Source organism: Ovis aries, chromosome 3, assembly GCF_016772045.2.
Source record: "Ovis aries strain OAR_USU_Benz2616 breed Rambouillet chromosome 3, ARS-UI_Ramb_v3.0, whole genome shotgun sequence".
Taxonomy (NCBI): Eukaryota; Metazoa; Chordata; class Mammalia; order Artiodactyla; family Bovidae; genus Ovis; species Ovis aries.
In genome coordinates this window covers 80,474,731-80,494,585 of record NC_056056.1, presented here as the reverse complement: position 1 = coordinate 80,494,585, position 19,855 = coordinate 80,474,731, and the positions used below count along the sequence as shown (strand labels likewise).

General features: G+C 36.3%; 1 protein-coding gene across 4 annotated transcripts in view; it reads left to right on the top strand.

Moving 5' to 3' along the window:
- DYNC2LI1 (dynein cytoplasmic 2 light intermediate chain 1) overlaps positions 1–19,595 on the top strand; it is a 37,335-nt gene extending 17,740 nt beyond the window's left edge. For 2 of the 4 annotated variants that reach the window (XM_004005991.5, XM_042246238.1), the window contains exons 6-13: positions 3,550–3,736; positions 4,642–4,710; positions 5,310–5,387; positions 8,990–9,066; positions 9,640–9,710; positions 13,478–13,575; positions 14,197–14,289; positions 19,300–19,595. In XM_004005991.5, coding sequence (XP_004006040.1) covers positions 3,550–3,736; positions 4,642–4,710; positions 5,310–5,387; positions 8,990–9,066; positions 9,640–9,710; positions 13,478–13,575; positions 14,197–14,289; positions 19,300–19,362 — 736 coding nt within the window. In that variant the 3' untranslated portion in view covers positions 19,363–19,595. The remainder of the gene's footprint in view (positions 1–3,549; positions 3,737–4,641; positions 4,711–5,309; positions 5,388–8,989; positions 9,067–9,639; positions 9,711–13,477; positions 13,576–14,196; positions 14,290–19,299) is intronic. The other 2 variants (XM_012172646.4, XM_042246239.1) reach the window with 1 other exon arrangement.
- Positions 19,596–19,855: the final 260 nt, after the last annotated feature.

The window sequence follows — 19,855 nt, the reverse complement described above, 5'->3', positions numbered from 1 at the left end:
ACATTTAAAAATCTGAAATATCTTACTGTTGTCAGAGTTTAACACACACCATTGCTGCTGGACCAGATACAAAGGGCTTGACAATTATTTGTCAAATTTCAACCATTAAGATCGTTAGAATTTTTTCTTGTTAACAGGATAATTGTTTTTCCATAACTAGCTAGTAATGTTGGCTTTCTTTGTCCAGTGATTTTTTTTTTCTTTTAAAGAAATAAAATTTAATGTCTTTTGCTTATCACAAAAAAGTTTTATGCTCATAAGGAAAACTTGGAAAAATAGTGAGACGTACATGAAAAGTAAAAGCATCTGCGATCACATGAGAAAGGACTATTCTCAACATACAGAGGTATTTCTTTCAGTGTTTTCAGTGTTGTCAATATAGTTTGTACAGGTATGAGATATTGGGTATACACATTTAGATCCTGCTTTTTCACTTAAAACCACCATTTCCCCCAACATTATTTTTTAGAATCATGGGACTTTACAGCTGTGTAGTTCTCGTTTGTCCTCCTTTAACAGAGCAAATAATTGAAGCTGCCTGGGAATTAGGGCAGCTCATGGTGGTATGGCTGAGAGGAGATGACGGGGCGGGGAGCAGCTGAAGGAACGAGAGCTGCCGGCCAGCCTGGCCTGAGGCAGACAGGAGTGAAAAGGCCGGGAGCAGCTCTTCCCAGACTGTGAGCTGCCGCATCACCTTTCTGTATTACCTCACTTCCCTTCTCTAGACCTTATGGGCTTGTAGAAATTCTGGTTTCTGCAGGGAGCCAAATCTTTCCACAGTTTCTTCACTGCCTTGCTTTGTGAGTTTCTGGTCTTCTTTCCATGGAATCCCAGAGCAGCTGGAGCCTGCCTTAGGAGAGAAGAGGGGTCAGGCTGATGATGAACAGAGGGCAGGGGCGCCACAGGCCTGGGTCCAAAGCAGCTTGCTGAGTGGTTGACGAATTCATGGAAAACATTTCACTCCTCATTAGTCGCAAATCTCAGTGTTTTGTGACTGGAATTAATTCGACATGTAATTTCCTTGAGTTGGACAGAGCCCAGCAACCTTACCAAATGCTGTTAGATACTGTTTTTCTTTAAAATGACTGTTCATAGAATAATTATAGATGCATTGAACATTTCCATAGACCTTAGATAATTTGTAAGAGAGCATTTCCTGTGGTCCACTTCCCTGTTTTCAGAGGTAGTATTTTATAAAAGAATTTTTTAGCTGTCATTTTCTATGAAGGCAAAAGTAACAGAAGTATTTACAGTGCAGTGGAAACATAAATTTTAACCTTAGAAAAAAGTTGAATAATCCATTTTCCCTTTGGTTAAAACAAAGTTATTTTCATTTGGAAACAATGATACACTTATGTGTATTTTACCACAGTAAAAAAAAACGCTAAACCATGGTCTTTTTTTTTTAAACATTAATCATGCCAAAACTCTGAAAATAAAATTAGTTTCCTTTATATATATATATATATATATATATATATACATATACACACACATACACGCACATACATTATAATTAAGAAAAGCTGTTTCTGAGCTTATTCAAATGAAAGATATGGTTGGCTAGACAATTTAATGGTATAACTTTATAGAAAATCTTAGGTAATGTCTAAAAAGACTACTTTCTGGATTTAGACCTATAGTATAGAATTTGTTTTGCTTTACACAAAATAGCTGATTTGCTCAAACTAAACAAAATAATTGTTGTTAGTCACTAATTTGTCCAACTCTTCTGCGACCCCATGGACTGCAGCCCACCAGGCACCTCTTTCCATGGGATTTCCCAGGCAAGAATACTGGAGTGGGTTGCATTTCCTTCTCCAGGGGATCTTCCCAGCCCAGGGATTGAACCTGCATCTCCTGCCTTGACAGGCGGATTCTTTAGCACTGAGTCACCAGGAAAGCCCAGATAGCTTGACTATATTATAGCCAGCATCTATTATAATTCCTTGCTATTTCCTCTAGCAGAATGTTGATCAAAGATATATTGGCCCATGATTATGGCTGTACAGACTTATTACAACCGTTCTCTGTAACACTCCTAGATTTGTGTTTGTTTTTTGTAAAATAACATAAAATCCACCATTTTAGCCATTTTTAAGTGTACAGTTTAGTGACATTCCGTATCACTCACATTGTTTAGGCACCATCGCCACCACCCCTCTCCAGAGCGTTTCATCTTCCCAAACTGAACCCGTACCCAGTAAACGATAACTTCCTACTTGCCCCTCTGCCAACCCTTGGCAACTACCATTCTAGTTTCTGTCTCTCTGATTTGACTACTCTAGCTACCTCGTGTAAATGAAATCATCCTTTTGGGTCTAGTTCATTTCACTCAGCATAATGTCTTCAAGATTCATGCTGTAGCGTGTGTCAAAATTTCCTTCCTTTTTAAGGCTGAATAATATTTCATTGTATTCATATACCCCATTTTGTTTCCCTGTTAACCTATTGATGAACACTTGGGTCATTTCCACTCTTTTGCAGTTGTGAATAATGCTGCTATGGACATTGGTATACAAATACCTGTGTGAGTCCCTGATGTCAAAACACCCAGAAGTGGAATTGCTGGACCCTCCTATAATTTTTTCAGGAACAACCGTACTGCTTTCCGCATTGTCTGCTCTGCTGTTTTATATTCCCATTGGCAATGCCCCAAGGTTTCAATTTCTCTCTATTCTTTCCAACACTTATTGTTTTCTGGATTTTTTATTTTTATTTTTTATTGTAGCTATCCTAGTGGGCAAGAAGTGGTGTCTCATTGTGGTTTTGATTTGCATTTCTCTAGTGATAATACCAGACATCTTTTCCTGCGTTTATTGGCCATATGTATGTCTTTAAATACAGAAATGTGTATTGGAGTTCTTTGTCCATTTTTAAATTGGGTTGTTTGTTGCTGAGTTTAGATTTATGTTTGATATACATGAACATGTGCGTATGGTCACGGTGGTGGAGTGTGTGGTGGCCTGGAGGGAGGTAGCAAGGCCTTTCAGAGAGGTAGCAGGGTACAAGCAGAAAACCGTGTGGGTCTGGGTCTAAATATCAGCTCTACAGTTCACTAGCTATATGAGTCTGTGCCTCAGATTTCTAATCCATAGAATGGCCATCGTAACCTTTTCTAGGAAGTCTTGTTGGGTTAGGAGGAAATAAGCTAGGTAGACTCCAGGCAAGGTCCATCAGTAAATGTTTTCTTCTCCTTCACCACATTGCTGTATTGCTGCTGCTGCTGTGATTATTATTTTTGCTTCCCTTCTTTGGAACACACAGCAAAACTGAATCTAAACACGGCACTGTTGGATCCAATTGCACATTGTGTGAACTGGATTATTATTAGTTCAAACAAAAAGTTTGGTTGTAACACTTAAATATTGCTAGGGAAAAGCACTGGAATAAATAAGGCTGTAATTTTGGCATATTTTTCTTAGAAGATTGCCATGTTTTTTTCTTATAGTGTTATTCTTAGAAAATACATTTCAGTATAGTAGGGTTTCAAATGGTAATTATTTTGAGTCTTTTTTTTTTTCCTGAAAGATGTTTTTATTTCTTTAGGACATTTTCTATTGTCCTTGTTTTGGATCTTTCAAAACCTAATGACCTTTGGCCCACCATGGAAAATCTGTTGCAAGCTACAAAACTGAACGTAGATAAAGTGATAATGAAACTGGGGAAGAAGAATTCTAAAGCAGCTTCTGAAATGAGACAGAAGATGTGGAGCAACATGCAGAAGGACCATCCAGTGAGTTGCTGCTGGGATTATTCTTGGAATTCTTAGCCCCACACATAGTTAAAGCTAACATCACAAACAATTTCTTTAGATTTTTATGCATGAGTTGAAATTCACTTGATGTGGATGAACCTGTTCACTGGAAAATTACAGCAATTTAATAAAACCTCAGAGCAAAACAAGGAAAAAGATTTCATGTGTCTTCTCGTTAGACATCTTCCGTGATTGTTATGGCATACTACACCAATCGAAAGGAACAGAGTTTTAAGGTAGTAGTTTGATACTGATTTTATAATCTCTGTGAAATGAAGATACAAAACCAGGTTGTACAAATGTCACCTGGCAAAGACCAGATAAGAATGCAGTTTTAAGCAAGGAATAGAGTTTCAACAGCCTTTACTGTCATTCTGTGCATTCATTTATTGTCTGTCACATAATCAGTATCTTTTTATCATCTGATAATTAAACTATCAAGCTGCAATATGGTAACACAAGTCTTTTATGTACAATCAGGAATGTCATCATCTAGAAAACTAAGAAAGGTATTTTATATTGCCCAAAGTTTATATGAGTGTGTTTTACAAAAGGAATATCAAACAAAACTGGTAGTTATGGTTCCCATATATGCAGTATAAATGTTATTATAATAAACAGTTAATACAAATAACTTTTAAAAAAGGAAGGCAACATATAAGAAAATAACAGAACATGAAGAATAAATATGGTAGCTTAGGGAATTGTCATTTCTAGTTTTATGCTTGAGAAATGTAGCTTCAAAAATTAAACACTGGAGCAACCTCTGTCAAGCCAACAATGTTAACACTGTGGGCAGATTTAAAATGACCTAAGTCATAGAAATTGCTGACTACATAGTAGTAAACAATTACAGTGAATCAATGAAATATGTTTGTTAACAGGATCGTGAATTAATTGACCCATTTCCAATTCCTCTGGTCATAATCGGAAGTAAATACGATATTTTTCAGGTGAGCTCTTCCACTTCTAGTTGAGCTTGTGGTACATGCTTGTCTAGCCTTTATAGGAGAGAAACAAAAGTAATAATGAAATGAGAAAAATGACTCGGGGCAAGGGAGTAGTCAAGGAGTCACACATTTTAAAGATTTTGGAAAAGAGAATATAGTTGGGAAGGAGAAAATGGGTGAAGAACAGTAAGTACAGTGGAATGATGGGGATAAGGCAGAGGATTTAGAAACTGAATCCAGTCCAGTCACCCAGGGACAGGACTTATGTCCCAACTTTTAAATTGAAGAAAGTAGAAAATTGGTTTCTTCTTATCTTTGCTTGTCAGAGAATCCTTGGGGTATTCCACTTGATAAAATGTGTGCTTGTATCTAAATTCTATTGGGCTAAGTGTTTAAACAAGGAAAGATCTGACAGTGTAGCTCTAGAAGGCTGCAGCTATTGTTCAGCTTCTGCAGAACCAAATGCCAAGGTAATGGAATTCTACTCAAGGTACATTTCAAAAAAGAAGAAAGAATCTATTTCTGTATTTAATAATTTGTACTTTTCTGCTACAGATACTAGTTCTGTAAACTTTTTTCTTTTTAATAACATACGTCTTTAGGATTTTGACTCTGAGAAGAGGAAGGTGATATGCAAGACACTTCGATTTGTTGCACATTATTATGGAGCATCATTAATGGTTTGTATGTTTCCTACCCTTTGGGTTTGAACAGACAGTAACAAATTTGGAAAGATTACCAGCTTCATGCAGAATAATGAATGCGGATGCTTCTACTAATGCATGTCATTCTCTCCTTTCCATTCCCATTGCCCTCAAAGCCTCTTGTTACAGAGTATTTATAATGTATTTCTGGAACACACACTGCTAGATAGCCTACCATTTCCTTGAAGTGAAAGTTCTACATTTTTAATAGCCATAAATCCCCATCCGTCTTAGAGATAAATTGGTTATTTATCTATTCATCTTTTAGTTTTCCTTTAAGAATTAGAATCTATATTCACTAAAAAAAAAAAGACTAACAATTTTTTTTTTTTCCAGAGAAGCTTAAAAAATGCTATTTGTTGTAGAGGTTAAAAATAATGAACTTGAGAGTCATGCTGCCTGGATTCAAATCTCAGGGCAACCATTTACTAGGTATGGGGTCTCAGAAAAGTCATTTAACCTCACTGAAGCCTTAGTCTCCTCCAGAGTAAAATGGACAAAAATAGTCTTACCTTCATAGGGTTGTTGTGAGGGTTAGCAGCAGGAATATATCTGAAACCCTGAAACCCTTAGCACAGGGCCTGACCCAAATCTCAATAAAGGCTATTTTTTGTAACTATTAGCATTATCTCTTCCACAGCAGGACCAAATGTTGCTCGATATCCTCTAATGCAATAAAATATAAAAAAAAGCATTTTTATTTCTTTAAAAATTCTTCCCATTTGAATGCTCTCTTTTGCCCTCTTAAGCAGTGCTCAGAGGAACCTGTAGACAACATGGCCCAGTCCCCAGCTTTCATGGCTAGTATATTAAGACTGAAAGTAATAAGTATGATCTGTATTTAAAATTCTTATACTTTCCAGAATATTCCAAATATGTTTTATTATGTATTTTCTTAAAAATCATCACCTTTTATGTTTGTACTGTATCTACCTATTTGCATATTAGGTTGACAAGTATTTTGGAAATATTCTTTTTTAAAAAATTATTCTTCATATTTTTTTCCATTATGGTTTATTACAGGATAGTGAATATAGTTCCCTGTGCTATACAGTAGGGCCTTGTCTATCTGTTCTGTATATAATAGTTTGCATCTGCTATTTCCAAACTCTCAATCCAACTTTCCCTCACCCTCTCTACTCTGCCTTGGCAACCACGGAAATATTCTTTACTGTTTTGGAAAGATATGGAGAATTCAAACTAGCTTACTCATTCAGGGTACAGAAGCAAAGATCATGGACCTTGTAGTTTCTTACTTTCGCTTCGAGATAAAGCTCCACATTTACTTCTGTTTAGTTAGCTGAGGAAAATCCCTCTCTTTGTTTAGAAACAGATCACATTTGATGACCCATCAGTGCCCAGGCTGGCCTTATCAGTAAGAATGTAATAATAGGTGAAGTCAGATCAACCCAGGCCACAGCAGACCTGCAGTTAATCATGGCTCACAAGACCCTAGAAGTCCAGGGACTAGGGAAAGGATCTGAGAATCTTTCATCTCAGCTGTCAGTAAATCAGAGGTTCGTTGTAGAAAAGCACTCTGGACCACCGTGGAAACCATACAGCTTTTCTAGCTTCCCAAGTCCAGAAGAGAGCGGCCAGAGCTAACAAAGCCCCACCTTTCAGTTTCACTTCCACTCTGACCCTAGAGTCCAGACTTTGGTACTTCCTGCTTTCCAAGGTTCAGTGATATGCAGCAATTGTTTTTTTTTTTTAACATAGTTTATCCTTTATAATTCAGTCAAGAATACTAGTTCAGTAATATGAGCAATCTGATCAAGTTAATAAAAAAGAGAAAAACATTGGTAAGTAGGACCAGATTCAGTGGAGAGACCCCAGGATGGTAGGGAACTTAAAATTATGATATATGAGGAACAGCATAAAATGATACTCTAGCATTTGGAATGTGATAACAGTCTTTAAATATTTGAAGGACTGATCCATGGGAAAGGGGTTAAATGTATGCTTTCTTAGAGTCAAGAACAAGGAATCAATGGGGTTTAATTCAAATTAAGAAATTTCTAATACTGCCATTATCTGAAAATGCAATGAGTTGCTTTTGGAGATCATTAATTCCCAGGCATTGAGTTCATAAGTAGAACTCTACATATATTTGTGGAGGATATTTTCAAGGCAGTTCATGCAGCAGATAGGGGTAGGGATGGGGTTGAGTTAGAAAAACTTCTCATGTCCTCCCAGCCCTGCAGTCCTATGAAATACACTTGTGATGAGGTTTTTTTTTCTCACCATATAGGGAACATAATAGAGAATACAATGATGATGATAAAAAGTTGTGTTTTTAAAACTCAACTGAAGTTTTCATATTAGAATATTGTCTCAATAGAAGCATAAAATTGTTTTAATTTTTTAAATGTATCAAATCTTATATATTCACATGAGTTCTCCCTTGAATAGTTTTCCCCAGGAAGTTAAGTGTTAGTCGCTCAGTCGTGTCCGACTCTTTGTGATCCCATGGACTGTAGCCCGCCAGGTTCCTCTGTCCATGGAATTTTCCAGATAAGAATAATGGAGTGGGTTGCCATTCCCTTCTCCAGAGGATCATCCCAATCCAGGAATTGAACCCAGGTCTCCTACATTGCAGGCAGATTCTTAACCTTCTGAGCCACCAGGGAGGCCCTTTCCCTGGGAGCCTGTTCTTAATCTGAAAAGTGAAAGTGAAACTCAGTTGTGCGACCACCCCCCACCATGGACTGTGGAATGCTCCAGGCCAGAATACTGGAGTGAATAGCCTTTCCCTTCTCCAGGGTATCTTCCCAACCCAGGGATCAAACCCAGGTCTTGAACGAATCTTATTCTGAACACTGATCTTTTTACCTTATAATTACATTTCATTTTGGTTCAAGGTTGTTTTTCCTACTTTCATACATCTTAGTTATTCTAATTTGGCTGGGTGACCTTGGTATTTCCAGACATTTAAAATTAGTCGTAAAAGGTTTTGTAGGGTAGCCATATGTCCTGGTTTTCATCTGATTTCTCAGCTTAATGATTAATAGTACCCATGCAGTTTCATTCTTCTAAAATATTCTGGTTATGATCACTTGGTTATAGACCACCACTGAGAATAGTCGGTAGCTTACTTTGCAAATTCTAAAGGCAAATCTGAAGAGAAGTTTTAAAGTTGTTTTAGTGAGTATCAGTATTGTTAGACTAGTCTGCAGCTCCCATATTAACTGCTTTGAGGACAGCAGTATGCGTTTGGATGGAAAAGTTATTTATGATACATACCTCCTGCTTTTTAACCAATCAGATTGCATTTTGGTAATGATTACGGTCCCTTTGTGGGAGTAGCTGAAATGATTAGTGCATAAACACAAGTACATACAATAAATATATCATGCATTCATGAAATTTGAATAGTGAGTTAAAACAAATTTATCGAGATTTCTTTCTTTTTCTTTATTTGGGTTTTGTTTTGCTTACTCAAACAGGAGATTTTGTTGGGCAAATAAATAGTAATTCTCTCTGCAGTCTGTACTTGCTGAAAGCCATATTTATTTTACCTCTTTCTGTGATTTGAAAGCCGAGCATGTAATTTATTGTCCTGATTTTTTTCTTTTTAGTTTACCAGTAAATCAGAAGCTCTATTACTAAAAATACGTGGAGTTATTAACCAATTGGCATTTGGCATCAACAAAAGGTACTATTAAAATATTTTTTAATTACTTTTTATTTTGGTATTCTCTCATCTGATTATTGTTCTCACACGTCTCTTATTTCTTGACTCGGAAAAATGCCTCAGATGACTGTTCTTAGATAATTTCATGTTATCTCTTGCTTCTTATATTATTTAAATATTTATCATAGTTTACAACTAAAATGTTATATAATAGTTGGAAACTAGAATAAAATAATCATACTATTATACTTGTTTCCTTGATCCTGTTACTTCTTTCCCCTTATTTTAGTAGCTCTCCCACTATTATCACTTTTTTATATTAGAAATAGAATTGATCATTTTAGTAAGTATTTTTCTTAACCTTGCTATCTTTCTTGGTTTTGATTTGAGGTAGTTCGGGTCTTTTTTTTTAATATCTTTATTAGAGCTATACTTTATTTTTTGAATTGGTTACATTAATAATCATTCATTCATTTTGAGAAATGCTCTTATAGGGGGTAGATATAAAACTTGGCTCTTGTATTTACAGTAGGGAATGGCAGGATATTTGATTGCTAAACTAAATTAGATTCTTTTTTCTCCTTATCCGTGTAGCAAATCAATATGTGTGGATCAGAATAAACCTCTGTTTATCACAGCAGGATTGGATTCTTTAAGTCAGATAGGTTGGTGAACTTATTAAGTTTGTTCCATTTGTTTTAATTGCTTATTGATTTTATCCTACTGCCTGTTCACTTCATCTCCAACATCTCCTAACCCTAACCACCATTTCTGGTTTCATTATTATTGTTGTTATATCTTGTGTTTATTTGTATACCTTGTATTGATGCAGAATGTATCACATTGATATATTTGTGATGAAAGGGATGTTGATATATGAGCAACTGATTTCTGATCTCTATACCACTAAAAAAAAATTGCATGTACTTTCTTTCCCTCACTGATTTCCAGGTACTTTTAAATTTTAGCTCCTTGGTTTTAGAAGAAAATCAGAAGGATAGAGTAGTCAGGAAATTCAAAGCTATATGTTATAAGCAATGATGAAAAATATAAGAGATTCAAGTGTTGGAATAACTCAAAAGAACACAGTTGCATTAACTAGGTATGCCTTAATTTTTTGTTATGTAAATACTCTATCTAATGGGATGTTTCCTATACTTATCCCTAGACTCACAAAGCAAAAGAAATTTCAAGGTCTATATGGTCGAGCTCCCTGTCTTCTCACAGAAGTAATTTCATTGTAGAGATTTTGGGGCCTAGCAACTCTATACTCTGGGGTTGGCATAGTTTGGTTTTAACACTAATGGACAGTGGTTTTCTTTTTTCCCACCCCCCATTACTCTTAAATGCTGAAGGTGACTTCAAATGTAGAGATTTTTGTCATGAGATTATAGATTGAATTGGAATGAAAAGAACAGAGGTGTTAGTGAGTGATTATAAAGACTGATTTTTATAATTATAATTATTATAATTGCCAACTTAATTTCATTAGCAGTGAGAATCACTGTGTGTAATGATAGAAATGCTGATGGAAATCTTTTGCCCCTGTAAGTAGTTGGAGGTCAGAAAAGGGTAAAAAAATACTGAATTTAAAAAATCACGGAGCTTGGACCTCATCAAAGTTAAAAACTTTTACTCTTAAAAGCCCATGTGAAAAGAATAAAAAGATATGCTACAATCTGGGAGAAATTTCAAACTACATGCTTTACAAAGGACTAGTATCTTGATTATATAACAGTAAAAAAAATCCAGTTCAAAAATATGTAAAAGATATGGCCAGATATTTCATTACGGATATACAATAATGGCAAATAAGCACACAAAAAGATATTTAATACATTTTTTACATGAAGGAAATGCAAATTGAAACTACATTGAGATATTACCACACACTTATCAGAATAGTTAAAATATAGTGGTAACACCAAATGCTGGTGAGAGGATGTGGAGAAATTGGATCACTCATACATTGCTGGTAGGAATGTAAAATAGACACTCTTTTTTTTTTTCCTTTTGAATTTTTTATTTTGTATTTTGGAGGAAGGCATGACAACCCACTCCAGTATTCTTTCTCGGAAAATCACATGGACAGAGGAGCCTGGTGGGCTACAGTCCATGGGGTCACAACGAGTTGGACATGACTGAAGTGACTTAACCTACATTAACATACATTTTGTATTGGAGCATAGCTGATTAACAATGTTGTGATAGTTTCAGGTAAACAGCAAAGGGACTCAGCCATACATATACATGTATCCATTCTCCCCCAAACCCCACTCCCATCCAGGCTGCCACATGACACTGAGTAGAGTTCCATGTACTAGACAATAGGTCCTTGTTGGTTATCCATTTTAAATATAGCAGTGTGTACATGACCTTGCCAGACTCCCTAACTGTCCCCTTCCCCCAGCAATCATAAGTTCATTCAAGTCTGTGAGTCTCTTTCTGTTTTGTAAGTTCATTTGCATTATTTATTTTTAGATTCCACATATAAGGGATATCATACAATATTTCTCCTTCTCTGACTTACTTTACTTAGTATGACGATATTCTCTGGGTCCATCCATGTTGCTGCAGATGGCATTGCTTCATTCTTTTTAATGGCTGAGTAATATACCATTGTGTATATATATATATACACCACATCTTTATCCATCCCTCTTTGATGGACGTTAGATTGCTTCCATGTCTTGGCTTTTGTAAACAGTGCTGGGGTGCATGTATCCTTTCAGATCATGTTTTTCTCCAGATAAATGCCCAGGAGCGGGATTGCAGGTCATATGATAGCTCTATTTTTAGTTTTTTAAGGAACCTCCATAGCAGCTGGTCAACCACTCTTGAAAACAGTTTGATGGTTTCTTATAAAACTAATCGTGCAGCTACCATATGACCTAGAAATTGCACTATTTGACATTTATTTGGAGAAATGAATGTTCACATAAAAATCTGTACATAAATGTTCATGATATCTTTATTTGTAATAGCCCCAAAGTGGAAACAACCCAGACATCATTCAACAGGTAAATGGATAAACTGTGGTATATCCATACCATGGAATACTTACTACTCAGCAATAAAAAGGGACAAACTATTGATATATACAGCAACTTGGTTTCCTCTCCAGAGAATTATACTGAATTTTAAAAGCCAATCAGAAAATGTTACATATGATTCTATTTATATAAAACTCTGGAATGAAGAAATTTTAGAAATATAGGAAAGATTAATGGTTGTCAGAGGTTAGGGACAGAACTGTAGGTGGGGAGGGAGGGAGAGGGATCGAGAAGGAGGTGGGTTTGGTTATAAAAGAGCAACACGAGGGATCTTTCTGGGAATGAAACTGTTCAGTGTCTTGACTGTGGTAGTGGATATATGAACCTACAAAGGTGATAAACTTGTGCACCACTTACTACACACACAAGTGAGGACAAGGAAGAAATTGGGAAATCTGGATAAGAGGGGTGGATTTGATCACTATCTTACCCACCAAAGTCTAAGGGGGCCCTGAAAGATAGAGTGAAACAGTGAACAGTGTAGATGCTAGCATAGAAAGAATGAAAAATCTCAGACTATGCATTGAAAATGTCCAAGAAGTGGCAGCGTATTTTCAGATTTTTCACATTAATTTTTAAATTATACAGGCAATGCATAAAGACATTCTCCCTATAAATCTTGAAATAGTATATATATGATCAAGTTTAATATTCCATTCTCTATACATGTGAATGTGGTATAGAAAAAAAACTGTTTTAATACAGTTGTATTATTCTGTGTCATTCTGAAGTTTTCCTTTTTCACTCAGCACACCTTAGTGCCTTCTCCACATTAATGCTACATTTGGTCTGTTTGGAACTTTGACTGCTGGATAGCGTTACAGAGCATGGCTATGCATAGGCGTTTAGTTCACTGTACCTCTATTGATGGACATTTCAGCCGTGGCCATTTTTTCACTAATACAAGTAGTGCGGGTCTATGAAATCCTTAGTGCATGTATGCAGGTATTTCTAAGATAAACACTCAAAACTAGAATTTCTGGTTAATAGGATGTGATTTTTTTAGTATTGTAATAGTATTTACTAGTGCCCTATTACCCTCCAGTATAGCTGTTGCCATTTGCATTCTATTCAACAGCACAGAAGAACATCTGCTTCCTTAAACATTCACAAACACATGAGAATGGCATACTTTCTATTTTTCCTGAACATCTACTTAAGTGCATGGAAAGAGAATTCCAGTTTACTCATTACTCTGTCTCCTCTCCCTCTGGTACTAGACTCTGTCCCAGTGGCCTTGTTACAGTGGGTTGAGGTAAATTTTAACAGTGATTATAGAAGAAAAGGAAATGAGTGATCTAAGTATCCTCTGTTTTATTGATAGTAATAGTTTATGTTTTAGTCAATGCAGTCATTTGAATTAAAACTTCCAATTCTAGGATCCCCTCCTCTTCCTGATAATGACATTGGAAAGTTTCATGCCCGTTCACCAATGGATCTATGGAAAAAAGTGTATGAAAAGCTCTTTCCACCAAAGGTATCTATTTCTCATTCTTTTAAAGCAAGAATTTTCAGCACTATTCAACAGTTGGGCTTCCCCTTGTGACTCAGCTGGTAAAGAATCTACCTGCAATGCGGGAGACCTGGGTTCGATCCCTGGGCTGGGAAGATCCCCTGGAGAAGGGAAGGGCTACTGTTTTAGCCTGGAGAATTCCATGAACTGAAAAGTCTATGGGGTTGCAAAGAGTCGGACATGACTGAGCGACTTTCGTTTTTTCGCTTTGCTGTTATTCATCAGTTATTGGGAAATGTTCAAACAGCCCTATTATAGTAACTTTGTTTTCTACTTACATGCTCAAATCAATTAAACACTTGCCTTAAAATCTACTGACCCCATGGGGCTGAAACAATGGGTAAGACACTTTTCTCACTCTGCTTCCAAACAGAGCTCTTTCTGGTTGTTAGAGAAGGGAAAAACAGTATCCAAGAGGGAGAGACAACTTGGGGAATTTGAATTGGCCTTCTGTGGTGATGAAGGCTCAAAAGATCAGCCTTCACTGGCTGCCCAAGAAATAGGAACTTGGCTTGTGAGGTAGATGATGGTCATTGAGGGTTTTTGGTTATGGGCATGAAATGACATAACAAATTGTGATTTCAGAGTATCAACACACTAAAAGATGTCAAGGACCCTGCACAAGACCCTCAGTATGCTGAAAGTGAAGTTGATGAGATGAGAATTCAGAAGGATCAGGTATTATCCTAAACATTTATTTCATCTTGAGTTTTATCACAGAAATATACTTGGAATTCTATAAGTTTTTCTCAACTTATTTACTTAACTTTTTCCTTTCAAAATTATTTAAATAGTATGTCTTCACTATATATATATATATACATATATATATATATATATATATATAAATTCTGATATGCATAGATGAGGAACTAAAGATCATATAACATTCTACCACCCAGAGATGACTTAGTGTTCACATATGCTTTTTGGACTTTCCAGTACACTTTATGTTGAAGATGGGTAGTGATTCTTACCTCGCTGTTGGGAAGACACTTCCATAATATTCTTTTTTTTGTGGGATTATTTAGAAGGTTTTGTTTTTTATTAGGACATTTAGATATATCCATACCTTTCTTGGTGGCTCAGACAGTAAAGAATCTGCCTGCAATGCAGCAGACCTAGGTTCGATCCCTGGGTTGGGAAGATCCCCTGGAGGAGGACATGGCAGCTCATTCCAGTATTCTTGCCTGAAGAATCCCCATGGACAGAGGAACCTGGCAGGTACAGTCCATGGGATTGCAAAGAGACGGACATGACTGAGCGACTAAGCACAGCAGCACACATACTTTTCTCATATCAGAAAGATGAAGGACTGCCTAATCGGAAAGCACACAGTTGACAAAACCCGGGAACTCTCAGGAAAGTGATTAAAAGTGGACACTGCTTTCCATGTATGTGCCCAGATAGCATCATTTGTGATACACAGCCTGATATAAGAATGTAAGAGTTGGTAAATTTTTATCATGATCCAATATTGAGATTTTCCCAGATCTCCTTTTAGTTTGATAAAATGAGTCATTGTGAAGAATATAACCTTGTATAAATAAGCACAGTAAATGAAATGCCCTGACCACCTCTCAGGTGGGATTTGTAGAGCTGTGTAACTGTTCCTAGGATAAGCTGAACACAACGACCCACTGTGAGCAGGGACCAGGGTCTTTTTCTCAGCAGTCGCCTTTCACCCTCTGGGGCCCAAGAATAAGTAAGCAGAACATTTTAAGTACAGAAGACTTCTGGAAAACCATGTCATGAAAATTTAGAGGGTGTTGTAGCTATAGCAAAGTCAGAGGCATGTTGCAGGAACGCTAAAATGACCCCATGTAACCCTTACTGTGTTTTGCAGCTTGGCTATAGAGATTAGTTGGAAGTCATCTCTGAATTAATATTTATCTAGGAGTTAGTGACTAACTGCCATTGTTGATAAGATTATCTGTTTATATTATACAGTGATCCCTTTTATACATTTACTATTAAAGGGCAAGAGTATTTCTCAGCATCTTAAGGTTTCACATTCAAATCCATCATCCCTAACTGACCTAAAACCATATGAGTTTTGAGAACTGGAAAGCAGCCCCACAATATCTGTATCATTCTTCCCTTGTACCTCACTAATTACCGCATTCTCTGGACAAATTTTTTTAGACTCACTTGAAAAGTTATAATGTCCTAATTTTGCCTCTAAAGCAGTTTCATTCATGGTATTTTAGTAGATGAATTGATTTTAGTTTGCACATGTAGTACCCACCTCTGCTTTAAAAGTCATGCTAATGATTAGCAGTTGATACTCAATTATTTTATAGATGTTCACTTCCAAATTTTGACGTTCTAATATCCAAAACTTTATATATTCTTTCACGTTCTTCCAAAGCCGTTTCAGGGCCTTACATTGTTTCCAGCTGTCTACTGATAAACACAGAAGCTGGCTTATGTGTGAGAAAACTCTCTGTTGATTAATTTTGAAAAACCCCTATTTCCTACTAAACATTTAACAATACATTTTCATTTTTTATATGGGCAAGATAGTCAATGCCACTTTTATTAACATAGCCTATAAAAGAATTCATCTGCCGTAGGTGAAAATCTAGTCTACAGCTCTTTCTAAAAACACTGCCTTCTTGATCTTTTAATGATTATTGCTACACTGACATTTTTTGGTGAAAATAGCATTATAATCTTTAGATCTGATTTGCCTTTTAAAAGAAGAATAATATCCATCTAAAAGAAATGTCTCATTTAAAGTTTCCCATAATCACACAAAATTATGTCCCTACCTAAAAGCAACTGGTAAATACTTGACGTCTATACTGTGTAGTATGTGTCTGCATACCTTCAACTCAAATAGTTACTGATTCTTGTACTTCTTAGGAAGAGAGATGACATCCTATTTCACTGAAAATAATCCAGTTGCATATGAGTGGAGGGCTGGCCCTGGGCCTGTCTGAGACCAGATGTGATCCTCCACACCCAGTCACCAGATGTGACTCCCTCCCACCCCCAAGTCTCATTATTAGTGGCTTAAATAATCAGGCATCAAACAAAGAGTTTGGTACCCTTAAGCTTTGACAATGAAATCAGAGCACACCACTTCTAAGATAGGCTAATTCATGAGTGCCGTTCAGTTCCTCTAATACTGAGCCTTTCACAAAGCCCAAGTCATGTAGAATCATCAGGCAAGAAAGATGTGTCCCTTTAAACCACACTTTACTTAAACCATACTTCTGTTACATTATCCTGCCAGTGAGGGGGGAGGCACTGAGACACAGTATTCCAGAATGCTTCAAGTTCTTGATAGTAGAACATGGCATTGATGATCACTGTCCAGAATCCCTTTTGCTCCCAGTCCCCACTGATGCTTGAAGATCCTCACAGAGACTGAAATTAGTCCCCCTGGTTTGAGGATCAACCTTAAGACCCCTTTTCACCTTTTCTGCAGACTAAATGTCTTTCCTAATTAGCTCTCTTTTGTCAGACTTCACATAAGCACCAGAAAATAGTTCCTTCCTATTTACTATTTTTAAAAGTCTTCCAGTTTTAAAGCACTCCTGATTTTAAGGGAGTCAAGTATAGAAAGCACTTGCTGAACCCTTCTACCTCTTTTCTATATTTTTATTGTCAAAGCAAAAAAAAAAAAAAGGAAAAGGTTTGGATAAATAGTTGTTTTTAAGGTCTTCTTGGTTCAACGATACATATGCATTTTGAATCCTGTTTCCAAAAAACTCTATAATCCCTAGGCCTATAATTTAAACACAGACACACACTGATTGATTTACATGTTGGGGGGAAATGTTTTTTACTGTCCTCTATTGAAGATGGTGTTTTAAGCATTATATATATTTATATTTGAAAACTAGAAGCTTTTAAGAAGCAGCGTGGAAACCCTTTTTGGTTTTGCTTTCTCTTTTAAAGTGACTCTAGAGTGGCCATAAAGAACTGTAGTGCAGATTGAGCCCTCTTAGTTGCTGTTCCTTTAAAACATCATCACATAATGTTGAGGTCGCGTGAGAGCAGTACTGAAGAGCTAGTGAACACAGTGAGTTCTGTATCACACCAGTTACTCTCCATCCTCCTTTGGGCATGGCTGGGGTCCAGCCCAGTTCTGTCACTTTACAGCTTGCAGAAGGGAGAAACTACTAGCACAGACTCTCAAAGCAATGCCCTCACCATTACCATTGGTAAAAAATAATAATAACTCAGCACTTCCCATTAAAGGCAATATTTGTGATAACTGATTACTGTTTATTCTTTATGAGCTAACAATCCTTGAAACCATAAGTTACAGGTAAGATAACTGGTGAACTGAGTTAATGTCATTAAAAATAAACCAAGCTATAAAGACTACTTTGGAGTTAATACTATGGGAAAAAAATTTCTTCAAAGTCAGTATAGTGTTTTGAAACTTTCAACATTTAAATTTTAATAACTTAGGGTTAGAATATACGTACGAAAGAGATTCTGAAAATGAGAATGCAGTTTTCTTTTCCTAGCAACTATGAACTTCAGTTTTACATTAGGCAAAGGGCAGGGGTTGCCTTATCTTGCAGAGTAACCACTTTTTGCTTATCTGAAACAGTGATACACTTTGTGCACTTGGACACTGAATAACATATAAGAAGCCAAGAGACAATCTCCTTAGATAGTCCCTTTTGCATGTTAGTTGTCTCATGCAGGTTTTCCCACCTCCATAAAGTTTATCTTTATTTTATGAATTATAAAAGTAACATATACTCATGGTGAAAAAAAATCAAGACATAAAAGTATATAATATAGAAAATGGAAGTGCCCTGCCCTCTCTCCACCTAGTTGCCTTTCTCATTTGGCACATACAGCACTATTATTTTTGTTGGCTGCCTACAAATTCAGGCGTCAGTGAGCACTGAGGTATTTAATCAATTCTTACTGTGAGATATCTAAGCCATTTCCAATTGCATGCCAATAGTGCAGTGAATATCCTGCTCTTCTCTATTGTGCTATATGATGAATGTCTAAAGGTATAATCACTGGGTCAAAAGATATGTACATTTTAAATATTGATACTTTGCTAACTTCAAGCACAATTTGACAAGAGCTGAACAGCAAATGTTTAAAAATAAGATCATTTTTATATTCTTAAAGCATGCATGAATGTGAAAGTCACTCAGTCATGTCTGACTCTTTGTGACCCCATGGACTACACAGTCCATGGAATTCCTCAAGCCAGAATACTGCAGTGGGTCACTGTTCTCTTCTCCAAGGGATATGGAATTCCTCAAGCCAGAATACTGCAGTGGGTAGCTGTTCCCTTCTCCAAGGGACCTCCCAATCCAGGAATCAAACCCAGGTCTCCCGCATTGCAGGCATATTCTGTACCAGCTGAGTCACTAGGGAAGCCCAAAGCATGCATGTAACAATGCCTAATTCTGTTACTTGAAAAACAATGTGTATGCACTATTTAGAATATAATTTTGTCTAAAATTTTAATTCATCTCCAAGTGCTACTTCGGCTACATAGATACTCTGAAAACTACATTTCTAGAAAATACATTCCGAGTATAGTCATTTATAAAGTAGTTGTCAAGAAATTTTGAGAGTGTTAATACTTTTATAAAGGATACACTGTTACACCCCAAAGATGCTAAGGCAGTTTTAAGGCTCCTAGTTTAAATTTTAAGGTTTTTTTTTTACCAGTAAAACATGTTTTTGTTTTAGGAACTGGAACAGTACAAAAGAAGTTCTTCCAAGTCTTGGAAACAAATTGAGCTTGATTCCTGAACCTAATTCAACTGTAATGTAACCTATTTCTTCTTTTCCAAATACAAGTACTATTTTATTAGTTAATATTACAGTAATAAGGGAGGAAAGTTTAGATGTGTAATTTATTAAAGGAAAAGTGGAATTGTTTGTCTTGGTGCAACTCCTGAGATACTTTTAAGTCTCTTAATAAAATTGTATAATTACATGTAATATTTTTTAAATAAAAAGAATCTTTCAGGACCTACCTTTAACATGTTTTTAAGTAGTGTATACTTAAAGCATCTATAAGTTTCTGCTTATGTTTTCAGGAATATGAAATTAGGAACATTTAGTAACAGTTGTAGGTATAAGGTTAAGCATTTACATTAGACACATTCCTTCTCTAAGGCATTCTCAGCTATGTCTGGTAAGAAAGTGGAATTGGCGTCACTTTCACAGGTATCATCATTTTACTCTAATTAATGGTGAGGCACGAGAAGCATCTGAAGTATTTATTTAAAAGGCTCATACC